General features: G+C 44.2%; 2 protein-coding genes across 2 annotated transcripts; both read right to left on the bottom strand.

Annotated features, from left to right (window-relative positions):
* Nucleotides 1-2,528: 2,528 nt before the first annotated feature.
* On the bottom strand, nt 2,529-3,354 carry LOC124705700. The gene has a single exon (XM_047237407.1). The coding sequence runs from the start codon at nt 3,238-3,240 to the stop codon at nt 2,737-2,739; it is 504 nt and encodes a 167-aa protein (XP_047093363.1). The 5' UTR covers nt 3,241-3,354; the 3' UTR covers nt 2,529-2,736.
* Nucleotides 3,355-20,262: 16,908 nt separating this feature from the next.
* Nucleotides 20,263-20,830, bottom strand: LOC124707113. The gene has a single exon (XM_047238772.1). It carries the CDS (start codon nt 20,828-20,830, stop codon nt 20,315-20,317), a length of 516 nt encoding a protein of 171 aa, XP_047094728.1. The 3' UTR covers nt 20,263-20,314.
* Nucleotides 20,831-22,389: the final 1,559 nt, after the last annotated feature.

The following is a 22,389-nucleotide window of genomic DNA, read 5'->3' as shown; positions in this document are numbered from 1 at the left end:
AACATTAAATATGATGATTCTATGCGGAAATTCAATTCGGTTTCCGGGTGCGTATGCTCCCTCTACCAGAAAATCATATTTTGAAATGCTGAAAAAATTTAACAAAAAAATTTACATGTACATCTTCATAATATATGTCCGTTCGTCAAGTTTCACGAAAAACCAATATTTTTTGTGATCTATGTAAAAAAGAGAAAACTTATCTTGTGAAAAGCATTATTTTTAGAACTGAGTTTTGTCTTTTTTACACAAGTCACATGACAAGTCGATTTTTTATGAAACAACTTTGTGAGCGCGTAGCACGAGAAGATGTACATGCAAATTTTTTGTTTCATTTTTTAAAATTCAAAATATGTGTAAGATGCATTTCGAAATAGAGGGAGTATATGCTCCCATGTTCCAAAACACCACTCCCGATCCTATGATACTATCTTATGATACTATGCATTATGGGGATAGTATCATAAACTAGTATGATGTGCATGATACTAGTGTATGATATTTCCCATTATGACTAATCTAAAGGATGGAGTTTATGTCCCCTAGATATCAAAACACGTTCTTACACGGTGTTCTTGAAAAGGATGTGTATGTATTACAACCTCATGGTTTACGAACTCTCGTTTTCCGTGTCATATTCATAAACTTGATAAGGCTCTTTATGTCTTAAAATAGGCTCTTCATTCTTATAATATCATATTTGTGCTATTTCCAGATCCAAGATAAGTACTCTCAGTTAAGGGTAATTTATTAGTAGGGAGTACTCTCTTATCAGTTTGAAGTTAATCGGGCTTGGATTTATTCCTTCCAATGTGAATGCATATCTCTTTCTATACAACAAGAGCCAGGTATCATTATCTTTATTCTTATTTACATTGATAAGTTTATTGTGATAAGCTCTTCAGACCAAGCTATTTCTATCCTTCTACCTCAATTGGGTGAAAAAAATTCGCTCAATGTTTTGGACGATCTCCTTACTTCTTGGGTATTGAAGTTACTCCCTTCCCGAAAAGGACTTGTCTTTGATGTTGGTATATCTGGGAGGCACGTAATGATGCGAGAAATAATCGAGGCCACCCTGATCCAACCAGAACGAGTGTGAAAATCCTCGCATACATCGACATGATCATTCAGCAATGCTTCAAGGAGAAACCTTTTTTTTTTTTGCGAGTCCTCAACTTAGTACAGCTGTAGTATCTGAACTTATGCACCAACTCACTCCACACGCACACCTCACACACGCACACCCCTAGTGCACAAGCTAGATAACACACCTACTAAACCGCGAGCCTAGCGAACTCCAGGGTTAAACCCTGTGGCAGTGGGAAGCACTGCAATACCTCTTACAGAACCGCGGGAGGACACTGGACATCTTTTATTATGGAGCAAAGCCCCGGTGAGACACCTGAAAATCGTCCCCTGCGGGGATCGATCACAGGCGGGCTGGCTGGCCACTGCCAAGCCAAGCCACTGCGCTGAGCCGCGCGTCTCACTTCAAGGCGAAACCTGGCACTAGCCGTGAGACTGATGTAGCTCCACGATGGTCTCTGCCGCCTCCAGGTGTTGTCCTTGTTAACTCTGATGTTGCGCTATTCGCGGACTGCAGGCGGATGGCCATGGGAGCAGTTCTTCGCGACTCCGAGGGGAAGTGCTTGGCTGCGGCAAGCTTACCCCTTCAGGCTTTTACATCTCTAGAAATGGGCGAGGCACTAGCTCTACGCGGTGCGGTGATGATTGCACCCGGCAAGGGCTTCAACAAAGTGATCTTTGTCTCTGATTGTTTGTCTTTGATCCAGAGGCTCAACTCTCCAGCTCCAGAGCGCTCCGAGGTTGGTTCAATGGTCAAGGACATCAAGACCTTGGTGGCAGGCTTCTCCACTGCTAGTTTTCGGCATGTGAAACGTTGTCTGAACGAAGCGGCACACATTTTAGCTAAAACTTGTAATTTAGCTTCACTAGGTTTTGTTTTGATTTCTGTCCCGGAATGCATTAATTCGGAAGACTTTTTGTATTGATGTGTGTTGATCAATAAAGTGCCGCTTTCCTGTCAAAAAAAAAGGACGTGTCTTGACCCAGGCGAAGTATGCTGCGGATTGATTAGTCAAAGTTCATATGACTAGAGGTACACCACAACTCTTTGTTCACTATCGATAAGTTATCCTTAACTGATTGTATTTTTCTTAGACAATAATGCTAGAGTTACGGGAAGTTTGTTACGTAAAAAAGCTTACGGGATTATGTGGTGCTTAGGGGGAAATTATGTTCCTAAAATCACGGGAAGCAACCAAATCCGAACCAACAGAATCAACCCACGTCAGTCCGTAAGTTTATCCCGTAAAGAATTTTACTTAGACCTGTAGATAGCACAAATTAGAGAAGCATTATTGGTGCTCTTCATTATTTAACATTGACAACACCGGACTTGACGTTTAGTTCATCTTAGGAGTTGCTATGTTATATTTGAACAACCATTTCCCTAAGGATAAGACCAGAGATCATTATCATCATCATCATCATCTATGGAGGCAATACGAAGTAAGTCAATGAAACTCTGTATATACAATTTCGATGGTGTGCAGGTGAAACAGATAAGACAGGGATTCAGTGAAGAGGATCCAACGCCGCAGAAAAACTTTGAGCTTTGACGGGAAGAGTGCTGAACCATCAAGCCAAGCCTCTCCAAGACCGCATCGACCACATAAGGGCCTGACCTGCCTGGCTACTCACTACTCAGTCTCATGCTGCGTTTGTGGGGAGGTGCGCGGTGGAGGAGTGGAGCATGGTGGTGAGCTCCTTGGAGGCGACGATGGACTTGTAGATCTCCAAGACCAGTCGCTTCTCGAACTCCGACGGGCCCTGCGCCGCCGCCGCCGCCCCGGGAAGCAGCAGCTTCTGGTGCTTCCGCCTTGGCACCCGCTTCGTGCACATCCCGTCGCTAGGCCCCGCCGTGACCGCTGCCTTCCTGGCCACAGCGAGCATGCCGCCCACGTACGCGTCCCGCAGCCGGCACAGCAGCCGCCCGGGCAACGCGACGAGCGCCCGGACGACGCGCACACGGCGCAGAATCAGACCGCGCAGCCGCACGCGCCACCCGCCGGAACGCCGCGCGCCGCCGCCGAGGCGCTGCGTGCTCTTGGTCCTGGTGCCGCCGTCGCCGTTCTCCAGGCGCTGGTACTTGCGGCGGCGCCAGTGGGAGCGGATGCCCTTGGTGAACCCTATCGGGAACGCCTCCACCTCCATCGGTCAAGAGGTGTTTGTAGTCTGGTGGAGAGGTGGTGAAGCTTTGGCTAGCGCAGCTGCTCGATCGGGGAAATGAGTTTGTTGCTGAGGTGCAGGTGGTGTTTGGCTTTTGCTTTTGCAGGTGTAGTTTGGTGTGGAATGGCGATGCGGCGGCGTCCCTTTTATAGTTGTGGGTGCTAGCTCCTATACCCGGACCTTCGATGGCGTTTCGCGGAACATGGCGCCATGGCCGACGCCATGTTGAACCGCACACCTGGTGGTGACTTTGCTGCTGGACCGGTCGTTCCCAGCCGTCGTTTTCTTACGCCACAGGAGCCCCATGCATGGCTATTTCCTTTTGGGCAAACTCGTGGCTAATCAAGTTGCACGAATTAATGGGAGACTAGGGTAACCAACGGCAGCACCTACGTGTACGTTGAACGTCTAGAAGGTGACCGGGGATTAGTTAAGTTGCGGTTTGGATGGTTGAAGATTCCGTTGCTTCACTTTTTTGTAAGCTTGCATATGACCCTTGACCAGTACTACGTACTAGCTGGATCACTGGGATTGAGTAGAGGGTTTGTGTTGCTGGTCAGAGACGATGGAAAGTGTCTCGATCCTACCATGCATGAATATAATGTTCCTTCAAATATGGAGTCTTGGATATCATAACTTGTTTTGGTGGTCAAATTAAGCAGCAGGTGACGTGGTTATCGGAAGATATTGAAGTCGAGGAATCACGTACAGCTCCACGTTATCTAGAGAAGAAAAGAAATATAGGTTATGCAATGCATTTTCTACTAACATCCCTTAGCTAAGCAAATTCAGCCTTCTCTTTCTTCATTTTTTCCCAACTAAGCGATTATCCGACTTTTTTTTTTTTTGAGAAACACAGTACAAACGCAGGCGCTCACATACACGCGTATACACTCACCCCTATGAACGCACACACGCACACCCTACCCCTATGAGCACCTCCGGAAGACTGAGCCGGCGGATTGGATCTTGAAAATGACGAAGTCACCACAGGCGCCTCGCTATCGACGGGAACGTCGCCTCCCACTGAATGAATATTCCGCCTTTATGAGACACACAGATGTCAAACCTGGGGTTTGAACTCTGGTGGGCTGGGGGTACAACCACCCTCCTAACCATCCAACCTCAGGTTGGTTCTCAAGCGATTATCCGACTTGGAAACCATAAGATTGACTATCGTCGCCGTATTGTTCATGTTTTAACATAATGGTTCTTGGTCAAGGCAACATCCACGAGGTTTGACATTTTATTGTGGCTCTGGTGTTTACCCGGAGTATACGCTAGGTGGAACTTTTGACGCCACTTTAATTTTCTATGTCAATGTCATCTTCATGAGAGGAGGACATGAAGAAGCTTACGCTTCTCTCCCACAGAAATATGTATGGAGCATATAACACCTGATTACAAGCTTGTGATCTACAAACTCAGTTAATCTCCTACGGAACTTCACATCAAAAAGCTGGTAGGAGAAGATGAAGCAAAATAAACCAATGATCGATGTGTATAGGAAATGCACTTTTGATCCCAGATTCCCATGTGTAGATGCTTCCTTTACTCAATTTTTAAGAAAATATTTTAAAAATTGGCCCATATATCTCCACATTCTTTGTGATCACTTAAAAGTTTCATAAAAAATTGACATTTTTCATGGCATATGTAAACAGACAAAATATGCCTCACAAAAGTCTTGTTGTTGCACGAAATTTGTCTATTTTGCACATGCCACATAAAAAATTGATTTTTATTGAAAGAACGTATGTACACACAATACTTTTAAAATATTTAAACATTTATACTTTTTAAACAGAACCCTCGAAGTGTACCTTCTTTAGTTGTCCAGATATTTAACACACCGTTGACTTTAATTTTGTATCTTTCGTTTATTCCTCTAGAATAGGCAAGCCAGGGTACTTTTTATCTAGAGTCATGGATCCTAGTTTCGCACTGGAAGGCATGACTTCCCATCCTCTTGAGAAATATTATGCCCCAGCAAGACCGAGCATTTAGCATGGCTTAAAAAGTTGACATGTACATTTTTCATATAGCCGAAGTACATCAACTACCTTATATGCTTGCTTGACATTTTCTTGTAAGAACAAGAGGCTATCATACACAAACAACACGTGGGATATCCCTGGACTACTACAAAACTTCAGTTCTTGTAACATGTCCGGCTGAATTTGATTGAACAACAAAGGGGAGAGGCTCTCACCAACAAATAAACATAAGTATGGTGACAATGAATCTCCTTAACAAACCCGTTGGGTGGGGTTGAAGCTTTCAAGCAACTTCCCATTAAACCTAACAGAAAAAGGGGCATATTTGACGCAAGTCACTTTCCACTTTATCCATGTTTTTGTTATTTTGTGATCCAAATTCATATACTAAAGGAAGGCTAACTTCTGACGAGCGGAGCGAGGCCCGTCACGGATCGTTGCCACCGCCTATTTATATTCCCTGTAAGCCGCCGCTAGGGTTATCATCGCATCATTGTACACCCACGGCGTTTGTAAACACCACCAAAATAGTGAAGTTTTGCTGGCTGGCGCCCGTGGTTTTTCCCTTGTGTGTTGCAAGGGTTTTCCACGTTAAAATCTCGTGTCCCCTGCAGTGTTTTACTTTTCGTTCTTCGTTTATTGTGCATCTCAATTATAACAAGTGGTATCAGAGCCCGTGTTCTTTGGATCTAGGGTTTACGAGATGTCGTCACCGAAGTTCGATCTACCGCAGCTGGACTACACCACGAGATTTGCTTTGTGGCAAGTGAAGATGAGGGCGATTCTCGCCCAATCTTCAGATCTGGATGAAGCGATTGATGCTTTCGGCGAGAAAGCGAAGGATACCTGGACCGATGCGGAGAAGCGGAAAGACCGTAAGGCTTTATCGTTGATTCAACTCCATCTCGTCCAATAATATTCTGCAGGAAGTGCTGCAGAGAAAACCATCGCCGAGTTATGGGTCAAACTAGAGGAGGTCTGTTTGTCCAAGGATCTCACGAGCAGATTGCACGTGAAGATGAAGCTGTTCTCGCATAAGTTGCAAGAGGGAGGTTCGGTAATGAATCACCTATCTTCCTGGAAAGAGATTGTTTCTGATTTGCAGTCTATAGAAGTTAAGTATGAGGATGAGGATTTAGGTCTTCTTCTTTTATGCTCGCTGCCTAATTCTTTCAGTAATTTTCGTGACACCATATTATTGAGCCGCGACAAACTAACTCTCGCGGAAGTTTATGATGCTCTCGAACAAAAGGAGAAAATGAAATTTATGGTGCAGAGCTGAAAGTTCGTCCTCCAAGGCGGAGGCGTTAGAGGTCCGTGGCAGGACTGAGCAGCGAGATAACTACTACCACAACAACAGAGATAAGAGCAAGGGCGATAGAGGTCGCTCAAAAGTCCAAAGGACGTGACAAGTTCTGCAGGTATTGTAAGAAATCTAGCCACAATATTGATGATTGTTGGAAGCTGCAGAACAAGGAGAAAAGGAACGGAACTTACCAACCGAAAAATAATGATGGTAATGGTAAGGCTGCCGTTGTCACCGGTAAGGGTGAGGCTGCTGTTGTTGCTCGGTAGTGATAGTTCTGATGGAGATTGCTTAGCTGTTTTGGCTGCATGTGTTTCACGTGATGATGAATGGATTCTTGATACTCGCATGTTCGTTTCATATTTGTCTGTAACAAAGATTGGTTCAGTCCTATGAGTCCAGTGCAGCAGTGGAGATTTTGTGCGTGTGGGGAATGACAACCGTGCAGCATTGTTGGCATTGGTTCTGTTTCGCATCAAGACCCATGATGGGATGACACGCACGTTGGACGGAGTGAAACACATACCCTCCATGGCGAGGAATTTGATCTCTTTGAGTACCCTTGATTGTGACGGGTACAAGTACAAAGGTGGGAACAAACTTTTGAAGGTATCATCAGGTTCTCTCATTATTATGATTGGTGATATAAATTCTCCGAAATTATATGTCCTTAGAGGTAGCACTTTGCCCGGCATTGCCGCTCGTTAGTTCCGATGAAACTAGTAAGACTAACCTTTGGCACAAGCGTCTTGGACATATGAGTGAGCTTGGCATGGCGGTAATTGGCAAAGAGAGAGCTAATTGATGGCTGCGATTTAGGTAATCTTGAGTTCTGTGAGCATCGCATCTTTGGTAAGCATAAAAGAGTAAAATTTAATGCTTCCGTTCATACCACCAAAGGCATTTTAGATTATGTACACGCTGATGTTTGGGGTCCGTCCCGTAGAACTTCTAATGGTGGTGCTAATTACATGCTTACAATTATTGATGATTACTCAAGAAAAGTGTGGCCATATTTCCTGAAACATAAATCTGATGTTTTTAATGCTTTTAAGAAGTGGAAAGTTATGGTAGAAACCCAAACTCGAAAAGAAGGTTAAGATACTCCGTACCGACAATGGTATGGAATTTTGTTCAAATGAATTTGATGAGTTTTTGCAGCAATGATGGGATGGTAAGACATCATACCATTCCGTACACCCCTCAACAGAATGGCGTGGCTGAACGCATGAACAGGACCATTATTTCGAGGGCTCGCTGCATGTTGTCTAATGCAAAGATGCATAGAGGTTTTTGGGCTGAAGCAGCCTCCACCGCATGTTATCTCATCAACAGGTCACCTTCTGTTCCACTTGATAAGAAAACTCCAATTGAGGTTGAAGGAGATATGCCCTAGAGGCAATAATAAAGTGGTTATTATTTATATCTTTATGTTTATGATAAATGTTTATATATCATGCTAGAATTGTATTAACCGAAACATTAGTACATGTGTGATATGTAGACAACAAGAAGTCCCTAGTATGCCTCTTAAACTAGCTTGTTGATTAATGGATGATTAGTTTCATAATCATGAACATTGGATGTTATTAATAACAAGGTTATATCATTATATGAATGATGTAATGGACACACCCAATTAAGCGTAGCATAAGATCTCGTCATTAAGTTATTTGCTATAAGCTTTCGATACATAGTTACCTAGTCCTTATGACCATGAGATCATGTAAATCACTTATACCTGAAAGGTACTTTGATTACACCAAACACCAACTGCGTAAATGGGTGGCTATAAAGGTGGGATTAAGTATCCGGAAAAGTATGAGTTGAGGCATATGGATCAATAGTGGGATTTGTCCATCCCGATGACGGATAGATATACTCTGGGCCCTCTCGGTGGAATGTCGTCTAATGTCTTGCAAGCATATGAATGAGTTCATAAGAGACCACATACCACAGTACGAGTAAAAGAGTACTTGTCGTGAGACGAGGTTGAACAAGGTATAGAGTGATACCGAAGATCAAACCTCGGACAAGTAAAATATCGCGAGACAAAGGGAATTGGTAATGTATGTGAATGGTTCATTCGATCACTAAAGTCATCGTTGAATATGTGGGAGCCATTATGGATCTCCGGATCCCGCTATTGGTTATTGGTCGGAGTGAGTACTCAACCATGTCCGCATAGTTCTCGAACCGTAGGGTGACACACTTAAAGTTGGATGTTGAAATGGTAGTTCTTGAATATGGAATGAAGTTGGAATATTTGTTCGGAGTCCCGGATGTGATCCCGGACATCACGAGGAGTCCCGAATGGTCCGGAGAATAAGATTCATATATAGGATGTCATTTTATGTGAATAAAATGTCGCGGAAGGTTCTATGGAAGGTTCTAGAAGGTTCTAGAAAAGTCCGGAAGAAACCACCAAGGAAGGTGGAGTCCACAAGGGACTCCACCCCCATGGCCGGCCAACCCTAGTGGGGGAGGAGTCCCAAGTGGACTCCCCTAGGGGCCGGCCACCCCCACATGGGAGGTGGGAATCCCACCTTGGGTGGGAGTCCTAGTTGGGCTAGGATTGCCCCTCCTATGGAAGGATTTGGTTCGGGTCTTATTCGAAGACTTGGACACCACCTCTTGGGGTTCCACCTATATAATGAGGGACAAGGGGGAGGGGGCCGGCCACCTCAAACACCACCAAGGTGGCCGCACCCCTATAGTGGCCGGCGCCCCCTCTCCCCAAACCCTAGCCGCCTCGCTCCTCCACTTCCCGCACGCTTAGCGAAGCTCCGCCGGACTTCTCCACCACCACCGACACCACGCCGTCGTGCCTGTCGGATTCAAGAGGAGCTACTACTCCGCTGCCCGCCGGAACGGGAGGTGGACGTCGTCTTCATCAACAACCGAACGTGTGACCGAGTACGGAGGTGCTGCCCGTTCGTGGCGCCGGAACCGATCGTGATCAAGATCTTCTACGCGCTTTTGCAAGCGGCAAGTGAACGTCTACCGCAGCAACAAGAGCCTCATCTTGTAGGCTTTGGAATCTCTTCAAGGGTGAGACTCGATACCCCTCGTTGCTACCGTCTTCTAGATTGCATCTTGGCTTGGATTGCGTGTTCGCGGTAGGAAAATTTTTGTTTTCTATGCTACGTTATCCTACAAGTGGTATCGAGCCGTGTCTATGCATAGATGGTTGCACGAGTAGAACACAATGGTTTGTGGGCGTTGATGCTCTTGTTATCTTTAGTTGAGTACTTTGCATCTTTATGGCATAGTGGGATGAAGCGGCTCGGACTAACTTTACATGACCGCGTTCATGAGACTTGTTCCTCGTTCGACATGCAACTTGTATTGCATAAGAGGCTTTGCGGGTGTCTCGTCTCTCCTACTATAGTAAAGATTCAATTTACTCTTCTATTGACAACATTAGTATCAACGTTGTGGTTCATGTTCGTAGGTAGATTAGATCTATATCGAAAACCCTAAACCACGTAAAATATGCAAACCAAATTAGAGAGCGTCTAACTTGTTTTTGCAGTGGTTTGGTGATGTGATATGGCCATAATGTGATGATGAATATGTATGAGATGATCATTATTGTATTGTGGCAACCGGCAGGAGCCTTATGGTTGTCTTTAAATTTCATGTTGAGTAGTATTTCAAAGTAGTTGTAATAGTTGCTACATGGAGGACAATCATGAAGACGGCGCCATTGACCTTGGTGCTTCGCCGACGATGATGGAGATCATGCCCGAAGATGATGGAGATCATGTCCGTGCTTTGGAGATGAAGATCAAAGGCGCAAAGACAAAAGGGCCATATCATATCACATATGAACCGCATGTGATGTTAATCCTTTTATGCATCTTATTTTGCTTAGATCGCGACGGTAGCATTATAAGATGATCCCTCACTAAAATCTCAAGATAATAAAGTGTTCATCCTTAGTAGCACCGTTATCAAGTCTTGTCGTTTCGAAGCATCTCGTGATGATCGGGTGTGATAGATTCAATAAGTACATACAAACGGGTGCAAGACAGTTTTGCACATGCGAGATACTAAGGTGGCCTTGACGAGCCTAGCATGTACGGACATGGTCTCGGAACACATGATACCGAAAGGTAGAGCATGAATCATATGGTTGATATGATGAACACTTTGAGTGTTCGCCAAAGAAATCACACCTTTTCTCGTGATGATCGGGTTTTGGTGCGGTGGATTTGGTTCGTGTGATCACTAAGACAATGCGAGGGATATTGTTTTGAGTGGGAGTTCATCTAGATTTTTAATTATGTAGAATTAAAATTTGAACTCAATTTGTCATAAACTTAGTCTAAACTATTGCAAATATATGTTGTAGAGATGGCGTCCCCAATCAATTTTAACCAGTTCCTAGAGAAAGAAAAGCTTAAGAACAACGGTAGCAACTTCACCGATTGGTTCCGTCATGTGAGGATCTTCCTCTCTGCGGAAATCTGCAATATGTGCTTGATGCACCGCTAGGTGACCCTCCTGCATGAAACTGAAACCGATGAAGTAAAAGCTGTTTACGCGACTCGGAAAACTCGGTACTCTCAAGTTCGAGTGTGCCATCTTATGCAGTCCGGAATCCGATCTTCAAAAACGTTTTGAGCACCACGATCCTCATGAGTTGATGAAAGAGTTGAAGACTATTTTTGAGACTCATGCGGCCGTGGAATGCTATGAAGCATCGAAACAATTTTTCAGTCGTATGATGGAAGAAGGCAGCTCCGTTAGTGAGCACATGCTCGCCATGACCGGGCATGCGAAGAAACTCGATGACTTGGGAATAGTGATTCCTAACAGATCGGGGATTAATCGTGTCCTTCAATCACCGCCACCAAGTTACAAGAACTTTGTGATGAACTACAATATGCAGAACATGAACAAGGAGTTACCCGAACTCTTTGGCATGCTAAAAGCTGCCGAGATTGAGATCAAGAAAGAGCACCAAGTGTTGATGGTCAACAAGACCACCAGCTTCAAGAAACAGGGCAAGTCTAAGGGAAAATTCAAGAAGGGTGGCAAGAAAGCTGCCACGCCTCCCGTGAAACCTAAGAACGGCCCTAAGCCCGATGCTCGAGTGCTATTCTGCAAGGAGAAGGACACCGGAAGCGTAATTGCTCCAAGTATCCGGCTGATCCGAAGAGCGGCCTTGTAAAGAAGAAGAAAGAAGGTATATATGATATACATGTTATAGATGTTCATTTCACTGGTTCTCGTTCTAGTACCTGGGTATTTGATACTGGTTCGGTTGCTCATATTTGTAACTCGAAACGAGGAACTAAAGAATAAACGACAACTCGCCGAAGGATGAAGTGACGATGCGCGTTGGAAACGGATCCAAGGTCAATGTGATCGCAATCGGCACACTTCCTCTACATCTACCTTCGGGATTAGTTTTAAGCCTAAATAATTGTTATTATGTACCTGCGTTGAGCATGAACATTATATCTCGGATCTTGTTTAATGCAAGACGGTTATTCATTCAAGTCCGAGAATAATGGTTGTTCTATTTTTATGAATAATATCTTTTATGGTCGAGCACCACAAAAGAATGGCTTATTTCTGTTAGATCTCGATAGTAGTGATACGCATATACATAACATTGATGCTAAGCGAATTAAATTGAATGATAATTCTACTTATATGTGGCACTTGTCGTCTTGGTCATATTGGAGTGAAACGCATGAAGAAACTCCATACGATGGATTACTAGAATCACTTGACTTTGAGTCACTTGATAGATGCGAAGCATGTCCGATGGGAAAAATGACTAAGACTCCATTTTCTCAGTATGATGGAGCGAGCTACCGACTTATTGGAAATCATACATACCGATGTGTGCGGACCAATGAGCGTAGCATCGCGCGGTGGTTATCGTTATGTTCTAACCTTCACGGATGATCTGAGTAGATATGGGTATATCTATTTCATGAAACATAAATCCGAAACTTTCGAGAAGTTTAAGGAATTCCAAAGTGAAGTAGAAAATCAACGTAACAAGAAGATTAAATTTCTACGATCTGATCGTGGAGGTGAATATCTGAGTTATGAGTTTGGCATGCATTTAAAGAAATGCGGAATACTTTCACAATTGACACCGTCGGGAACACCACAACGAAACGGTGTGTCCGAACGTCGTAATCGAACTCTCTTAGATATGGTTCGTTCTATGATGTCTCTTACTTGATTTGCCGTTATCTTTTTGGAGTTATGCATTAGAGACAAGCCGCATTCACTTTAAATAGAGCACCATCAAAATCCGTAGAAACGACACCGTATGAATTATGGTTTAATAAGAAACCTAAGTCGTCGTTCCCGAAAGTTTGGGGTTGCGAAGCCTATGTAAAAAGGTTACAACCGGACAAGCTAGAACCCAAAGCGGAGAAATGCGTCTTCATAGGATACCCTAAGGAAACTATAGGGTACACTTTCTATCACAGATCCGAAGGCAAAATCTTTGTTGCTAAGAACGGAACCTTTCTTGAGAAAGAATTTCTCACTAAAGAAGTGACTCGGAAGAAAAGTAGAACTCGATGAGATTGATGAATCTATACTGGTTGATCGAGTAGCGCAGTATCGGAAGTTGTACTGCATACCGCCTACACCGGCAACAGAGGAAGCAAATGATAATGATCATGAAACTTCGAACGAGGAAACTCATCGAACCTCGCAGATCGACAAGGGAACGTACCACTCCCGATTGGTTTGATCCTTGTCTAAATGTCATGATTGTGGATAACAATGATGAGGACCCTGCGACGTATGAAGAAGCGATGATGAGCCCGTATTCCAACAAATGGCAAGAAGCCATGAAATCCGAAATGGGATCCATGTATGATAACAAAGTATGGACTTTGGTAGACTTACTCGAGAGCCGAAAGGCATGTCGAGAATAAATGGATCTTCAAGAGAAAAACAGATGCCGATGGTAATATTACCGTCTATAAAGCTCGACTTGTCGCAAAGGGTTTCCGACAAATTCAAGGAGTTGACTACGATGAGACTTTCTCACCGGTAGCGAAGCTAAAATCTGTGAGGATTTTGTTAGCAATAGCTGCATTTTTCGATTATGAGATTTGGCGGATGGATGTCAAAACGGCGTTCCTTAATGGAGACATTGAGGAAGAGTTGTATATGGTACAACCCAAAGGTTTTGTCGATCCTAAAAATGCCGACAAAGTATGCAAACTTCAGCGTTCAATCTATGGACTGAAGCAAGCATCAAGAAGTTGGAACCGACGCTTTGATAAGGTGATCAAAGACTTCGGGTTTATACGAGTGTCATGGAGAGGCCCGTATTTACAAGAAAGTGAGTGGGAGCTCGTAGCATTCCCGATATTATATGTAGATGACATATTATTGATCGGGAATGATATAGAACTATTAAGCGATGTTAAGGGTTATTTGAATAATAGTTTTTCAATGAAAGACCTTGGTGAAGCATCATATATATTAGGCATCAAGATTTATAGAGATAGATCAAGACGCCTAATAGGGCTATCACGAGTACATATCTCGGACAAGATTCTAAAGAAATTTAGAATGGACGAAAGTAAGAAAGGGTTCTTACCTATGTTACCAGTGCAAGGTATTGAGTAAGACTCAAGGACCGGCTACGGCAGTAAGAAAGAGAAAGGATGAATAATATCCCCTATGCCTCGGCGAGTAGGATCTATCATGTATGCCATGCTATGTACTAGACCGGATATAGCACATGCCGTTAGTTTGACTAGCGGATATCAAAGTGATCCAGGAATGGAACACTCGGACAGCGGTCAAGAATATCCTGAAGTACTTGAAAAGAACTAAGGATATGTTTCTTTGTTATGGAGGTGACCAAGAGCTCGTTGTAAACGGTTACACCGATGCAAGTTGGAACACCGATCCCGATGACTCTAAGTCACAATCTGGGTACGTGTTTATATTGAATGGTGCTTGCAGCAGAGCTGGGCAAGCTCGAAGCGAAGTGCACGGTGGCGAAGTCTTCAACAGAATCGAGTACATAGCGGCTTCGCAGGCTTCATCGAAGCGGTATGGATGAAGAGGTTCATTGTAGAGCTCGGTGTGGTTCCTAGTGCATTGGACCCATTAATCATTTACTCGTGATAACATGGGTGCCATCGCCAATGCACAAGAACCAAGGTCACACAAGAGGCTGAAGCATATCAAGCTGCGTTACCACTCGATTCACGAGTACATCGAAGATGGAGAAGTAAAGATTTGCAAAGTACACACTCGATCCGAATGTAGCAGATCCGTTGACTAAAGCTCTCCCTAGGGCAAAGCATGACCAACACCGAATGCCATGGGTGTTAGGTATATTACTATGTAATCTAGATTATTGACTCTAGTGCAAGTGGGAGACTGAAGGAGATATGCCCTAGAGGCAATAATAAAGTGGTTATTATTTATATCTTTATGTTTATGATAAATGTTTATATATCATGCTAGAATTGTATTAACCGAAACATTAGTACATGTGTGATATGTAGACAACAAGAAGTCCCTAGTATGCCTCTTAAACTAGCTTGTTGATTAATGGATGATTAGTTTCATAATCATGAACATTGGATGTTATTAATAACAAGGTTATATCATTATATGAATGATGTAATGGACACACCCAATTAAGCGTAGCATAAGATCTCGTCATTAAGTTATTTGCTATAAGCTTTCGATACATAGTTACCTAGTCCTTATGACCATGAGATCATGTAAATCACTTATACCGGAAAGGTACTTTGATTACACCAAACACCACTGCGTAAATGGGTGGCTATAAAGGTGGGATTAAGTATCCGGAAAGTATGAGTTGAGGCATATGGATCAATAGTGGGATTTGTCCATCCCGATGACGGATAGATATACTCCAGGCCCTCTCGGTGGAATGTCGTCTAATGTCTTGCAAGCATATGAATGAGTTCATAAGAGACCACATACCACGGTATGTAGTAAAAGAGTACTTGTCGGAGACGAGGTTGAACAAGGTATAGAGTGATACCGAAGATCAAACCTCGGACAAGTAAAATATCGCGAGACAAAGGGAATTGGTAATGTATGTGAATGGTTCATTCGATCACTAAAGTCATCGTTGAATATGTGGGAGCCATTATGGATCTCCAGATCCCGCTATTGGTTATTGGTCGGAGTGAGTACTCAACCATGTCCGCATAGTTCTCGAACCGTAGGGTGACACACTTAAAGTTGGATGTTGAAATGGTAGTTCTTGAATATGGAATGAAGTTGGAATATTTGTTCGAGTCCCGGATGTGATCCCGGACATCACGAGGAGTCCCGGAATGGTCCGGAGAATAAGATTCATATATAGGATGTCATTTTATGTGAATAAAATGTCGCGGAAGGTTCTATGGAAGGTTCTAGAAGGTTCTAGAAAAGTCCGGAAGAAACCACCAAGGAAGGTGGAGTCCACAAGGGACTCCACCCCCCATGGCCGGCCAACCCTAGTGGGGGAGGAGTCCCAAGTGGACTCCCCTTAGGGGCCGGCCACCCCCCACATGGGAGGTGGGAATCCCACCTTTGGGTGGGAGTCCTAGTTGGGCTAGGATTGCCCCCTCCTATGGAAGGATTTGGTTCGGGTCTTATTCGAAGACTTGGACACCACCTCTTGGGGTTCCACCTATATAATGAGGGACAAGGGGGAGGGGCCGGCCACCTCAAACACCACCAAGGTGGCCGCACCCCTATAGTGGCCGGCGCCCCCTCTCCCCAAACCCTAGCCGCCTCGCTCCTCCACTTCCCGCACGCTTAGCGAAGCTCCGCCGGACTTCTCCACCACCACCGACACCACGCCGTCGTGCTGTCGGATTCAAGAGGAGCTACTACTTCCGCTGCCCGCTGGAACGGGGAGGTGGACGTCGTCTTCATCAACAACCGAACGTGTGACCGAGTACGGAGGTGCTGCCCGTTCGTGGCGCCGGAACCGATCGTGATCAAGATCTTCTACGCGCTTTTGCAAGCGGCAAGTGAACGTCTACCGCAGCAACAAGAGCCTCATCTTGTAGGCTTTGGAATCTCTTCAAGGGTGAGACTCGATACCCCCTCGTTGCTACCGTCTTCTAGATTGCATCTTGGCTTGGATTGCGTGTTCGCGGTAGGAAAATTTTTGTTTTCTATGCTACGTTATCCTGCGTGAGGTATGGTCCGGTTCGCTCTGCTGATTATTCAGATTTGAGAGTTTTCGGTTGCATCGCTTACGCTCATGTTGATAATGGAAAGTTGGAGCCAAGGGCTGTTAAGTGCATCTTCCTTGGTTATGGTTCGGGAGTTAAGGCATATAGATTATGGAATCCTGAAACTAAGAAAATTGTGTTGAGCAGGAATGTCGTTTTTAATGAGGCGGTTATGTTTAATGATAGTCCGTCTACTGATATTTCCGATGCTATTGATTCTCCCGATGTTTCTGATGATGAGCAACGACGAGAATTGGCGTGCAGGTGGAGCACGCAAAGGAGAATGAAAATGTGTTTCCTGAAACCAACAATGATGATAATGATGTTCCACCTTCACCACCTTTTGTTCGAGCGACAAGGACGGTCTATTGCTGCTGACCGCCCTAAGAGAAATATTACACCTCCTACCCGATTAATTCAAGAATGTGATATTGTTGTTTATGCTTTGAGTTGTGCTGAACAGGTGGAGCATGATATTGAACCAGCTACATATACTGAAGCCATTGCTTCGGTTGATAAAGAGAAGTGGGTAGGTGCGATGCAAGAAGAGATGCAATCGCTTGAGAAGAATGGCACATGGGATGTTGTGCACTTGCCTAAACAAAAGAAGGCTGTCCATTGCAAGTGGATATTCAAAAGAAAGGAAGGTTTGTCTCCTAATGAGCCTCCACGGTTTAAGGCAAGGTTAGTAGCAAAAGGTTTCAATCAAATTCCAGGTGTTGATTATAATGATGTATTCTCCCCGGTTGTGAAGCATAGTTCTATTCGTGCTTTCTTTGGTATTGTTGCTATGCATGATCTTGAGCTTGAGCAGCTAGATGTAAAGACCGCTTTCTGCATGGTGAGTTGGAGGAGGATATATATATGGACCAACCTGAAGGTTATGTTGTGCCTGGTAAGGAGGATCTTGTTTGCAAATTAAAGAGGTCCCTTTATGGTCTGAAACAGTCGCCACGACAGTGGTATAAAAGGTTTGATTCATTTATGCTTACACATGGTTTTGAGAGATCTCGGTATGATAGTTGTGTGTATATCAAGTTTGTTAATGGATCACCTATTTATTTGTCTGCTATATGTTGATGATATGTTGATTGCTGCCAAGAGCATGAAAGAGATCACTACTTTAAAGAATCAATTAAGTAGTGAGTTTGAGATGAAGGATCTTGGTCCCGCTAAGAAAATACTAGGCATGGAAATCAAAAGGGACGTGAAAGTCTAGTTTGTTGTTTCTTAGTCGGGAAAAGTACATTGAGAAAGTTCTTCATCGTTTTAATATGCATGATGCAAAGTCAGTTACTACTCCTATTGCTTCTCATTTCAAGTTGTCAGCTTTGCAATGTCCTAGCTCTAAAGATGATATTGAGTACATGTCTCGAGTTCCCTATTCTAGTGCTTGTTGGTTCCTTGATGTATGCCATGGTTTGTTCACGTCCTGATCTATCATACGCTATGAGTTTGGTCAGTCGATACATGGCTAATCCTGGTAAAGAACATTGGAAAGTCTGTTCGGTGGATTTTCGTGTACCTTCGCGGCACATCAAAAGCTTGCTTGAGGTTTGGCAGGATTGGTGAGGGGCTCGCCGGATATGTGGATTCAGATTATGCTCGGCGATTTGGATCGAAGAAGGTCCCTCACAGGGTTATGTGTTTACTTGTTGGTGGATGCGTTGTTAGCTGGAAGGCTACTTTGCAGGATGCTGTTGCATAATCTACTACTGAGGCTGAGTACATGGCTATTGCTGAGGCAGGTAAAGAGGCTGTTTGGCTGAAAGGGTTATATGCTGAGCTTTGTGGAGATAATTCTTGCATTAAGTTGTTCGATGATGATCAAAGTGCTATTTATCTTACTAAAGATCAGATGTTCCATGATAGGACAAAGCACATTGATATTAAGTACCACGCAATCAGAGATGTGGTTGCAAAAGGTAAAGTGAAGGTATGCAAGATTAGTACTCATGATAATCCTGCTGATATGATGACTAAGCTCTGTCTCTGTGTCCAAGTTTGAGCTTTGCTCAAGCTTGGTTGGTATAACTGTTTAGCCCAAGTGGCTATTGGCGCCAGCAAGTGTTTTCTTTGTTGATTCAGGTGATTGTTGAAGTTCATGCTACAAGGAATTTGTCTCAAGGTGGAGTTTGTTATTTTGTGATCCAAATTCATATACTAAAGGAAGGCTAACTTCTCGACGAGCGGAGCGAGGCCCGTCGCCGGAGGCTTGGGCCGAAGCGTAGCGTAGTCGAGTTAGCCCATATGTCGTGCCCTACAGGGGACGCCTGCGGGGGTGCGGGGGCGGCAGCCCTGCGGTACCTGGATCGTTGCCACCGCCTATTTATATTCCTCGTAAGCCGCCGCTAGGGTTATCATCGCATCATTGTACACCCACGGCGTTTGTAAACACCACCGAAATAGTGAAGTTTTGCTGGCTGGCGCCCGTGGTTTTTCCCTTGTGTGTTGCAAGGGTTTTCCACGTTAAAATCTCGTGTCCCCTGCAGTGTTTTACTTTTCGTTCTTCGTTTATTGTGCATCTCAATTATAACAGTTTTTAGTAAACCAAATATTCTGAAGGCTTCCTCTAAAAGTCACGAATCAACTCGATCATCTTCTTTCATCAGGTCCAACTTATATGCACAAAAATGTACAATTGTTTTTGATCCGATGTGAAGGGCATGTATACATTCAAAGGCGATGGTTACATTGTCACTAATCATATGCCCCGGCAAAAATGCACTATGAGTTTCTAAAATAATATCCCGCAGAAGGGGTCTCATCATATTCACTAGGCATTGTGCAACAACCTTGTACTCCCTCCTTTTTTTTTAATTGACTCAAATTTAGTACTACGTACAAAGTTGTACTAAATCTGAGTCAATTAAAAGAGACCGGGGGAGTACTAAATAACACTGCAAAGACTAATTGGTTGAAAGTTTTTTAAAGTCATGGGGTTATTTATTTTTGGAATGAGGACAATACATGTGTTATTTACTACTTCAGGCTGATCAGGCATGTATCCATCTTCAGAAAAAAAAACAGAATGCTTCAATATTATCTTCTTTGACCGTACCTCAATTTCTTAAAAAAACGCTGGCGGGAAGCCATCAGGCCTGGTGGTGCATTGGACAGACCAATGTGCAAAAGAGCATAATTGATTTCCTCATGTGTGAATGGTGCACATAAGGATTCATTTGTTTGATCATCTATTTTTTGCTGGAATAAATAGGTAATGATTTCTGGAGCTACTGATAGATTGGTCAGCAGTATACAAATCTCTGAAAAAAATATGTTGTCTGTTTCTGCATAACAATCGGATCAGTAGTTACATCACCACCATCAGCTTCACAAACGCAGAAAAACATTGAAATTTGGCGGGAACTTGATCTTCCACATATTGGTCCATGATGACCTACCCACCTTATACCGAGCTAGAGGAGCCGGCTGAACCCAAGCCAAGCCTTGCCAAGACCTGCATCGACCACATGTGCTTGACCGGCCTTCTCGGCTTCTTGGGCCGCCGGTCAGTGACGGATGAATGTTACACCAGGTTGCTAGGCTGATGCTGTGTTCGTGGTGAGGTGCGCGGCGGAGGAGTGGAGCATGGTGGTGAGCTCCTTGGAGGCGACGATGGACTTGTAGATCTCCATGACCAGCCGCTTCTCGAACTCCGAAGGGCCCTGTTGCGCCGCCGCCGCAGCCCCAGGCAGCAACAGCTTCTGGTGCTTCCGCCGCGGCACGCGCTTCGTCCACATCCCGTCGCTGGGCAGCGCCGTGATCGCCGCCTTCCTGGCCACCGTCAGCATGCCGCCCACGTACGCGTCCCGCAGCCGCCCCAGCAGCCGTGCGGGCGCCGCGACAACCGCTCGAACCACGCGCACGCGGCGCAGGATTAGCCCGCGAAGCCGCAGGCGCCACCCGCCGGAACGCCGGGCGCCGCCGCCGAGGCGCTGCGTGTTGCCCTTGGTCCTGCTGCCGCCCTCGCCGGCCTCCAGGCGCTGGTACTTGCGGCGGCGCCAGTGCGAGCGGATGCCCTTGGTGAACCCTATCGGGAACGCCTCAATCTCCATCGGTCAACAGGTGTTCAGAGTACGTCTGGTGGCGAGGTGGTGAAGCTTTGGCAAGCGTAGCTGCTCGATCGGGATAATGGCCGGTTTGTTGCTGAGGTGCAGCCGTGCAGGTGTAGTGATGTTTGGTGTGGAATAGCGATGCCGCCTCGTGTCTTTTATGCTAGCTCGTACTCCCGTTGAGTCGCACACCCGTTGGTGACATGGTGCTGGACTGGTCGTTCCCGGCCGTCGTTTTCTTTCACCACCTCCCCGTGCATTAATTCATGGGTCTTGGCTGCAGATAAGTTATGCGAGACGGAACTAGGACCAGCATAACGTACGTTGAACATCTAGAAGGTCGCCGCTATTATAAGGGGCGCATCTAATTCTTAGTCGACCGATAATTTTATCCATACGATAAGTAGCTAAATTTTAGTTGCAATCTCCTGTGAAACTGGAAAATTTTAGTTTCAACCAATGTTGCCACCCATGGCTAGCATAAATCTCACGACACGGTCCTACTGTACTGTTTAGGCTAGCCATAGTGCTAGTATCATAGCTAGTATCATGCATCCTAGCCCCACCAAAAATGTTGATGTGGCAGGTAATTATGGATGTGAGAGAAGATTAAGAGTATCATAGGTAGATACTGTATCATAGCGCACATCACGAGAAAAGTTAGTATCAAATAAATCTTGTACACAAATTTGTATTGGGATTCTACAAATCAATTAATATAGCAAAACTATGATACTAGTCTATGATACTATGCATTATGGATCTAGTATCATAGAAAAATATCATATACATGATACTACTATATGAAACGGAGTACTACACACTATGGCCAGCCTTAGAAGTCAACTCAATTAGCAAAACCTATTATTATGGACGAGTAAATAGGTTGAAGATTAATTCAGTCACTTTGTTGTTTAATACTTCATCCGTTTCAATAAACAAGATGTAAATTTTGTTTAAAATGTCAATAATCTTTAAGTTTGATTGGTGTTATAGATAAAAAAAATTAACATCAATGGTACCAAATCAATATTAGCTGATTAAGCGTAAAATATACTTTACAGTATATTTGCTTCATATATGTTCATATTTTTTTATTTAATTAAACTTACTAAGCTTTGATTTTTTAAATTTCTATAACTCGTTTGGAATGGAGGTAGTACACTTGTATTTCAGCATTGACCAACCGCTAAGCTGGGGTGTGTGTTGGGAGCTGCTGCCACTGTCTTGTGGTTCCTCTGGCCTGAGTCGACGATGGAACGAATCTCTCCTGCCATGAAAGTTCCTTCATAGCAAGTCACGGATATCATATTATCTCTTGATCGTTCGGTCAAATATAAGCCTCAGGGTTGACAAATTAATACACGTGTGGTAATGGGCCTCTAGTAAAGATTCTCAGACTCTTCTACACCTAATAGTCAATTCAGTGACTTGGTTTACACTTTACAGGTTCTTCCAGTGTACGAAACTCTCTGAATTAGAACTTGACTATTCTCTTGTAACATTTATATTGAGTAGAGCTTCTTCACAAATAACAACCGGTTTCGTCCTGCCCGCTCCCG

The sequence above is a fragment of the Lolium rigidum genome, chromosome 4, assembly GCF_022539505.1.
Source record: "Lolium rigidum isolate FL_2022 chromosome 4, APGP_CSIRO_Lrig_0.1, whole genome shotgun sequence".
Taxonomy (NCBI): domain Eukaryota; kingdom Viridiplantae; phylum Streptophyta; class Magnoliopsida; order Poales; family Poaceae; genus Lolium; species Lolium rigidum.
Note: the sequence above shows the minus strand (reverse complement) of the source record. Positions and strands in the feature narration are given on the sequence as shown.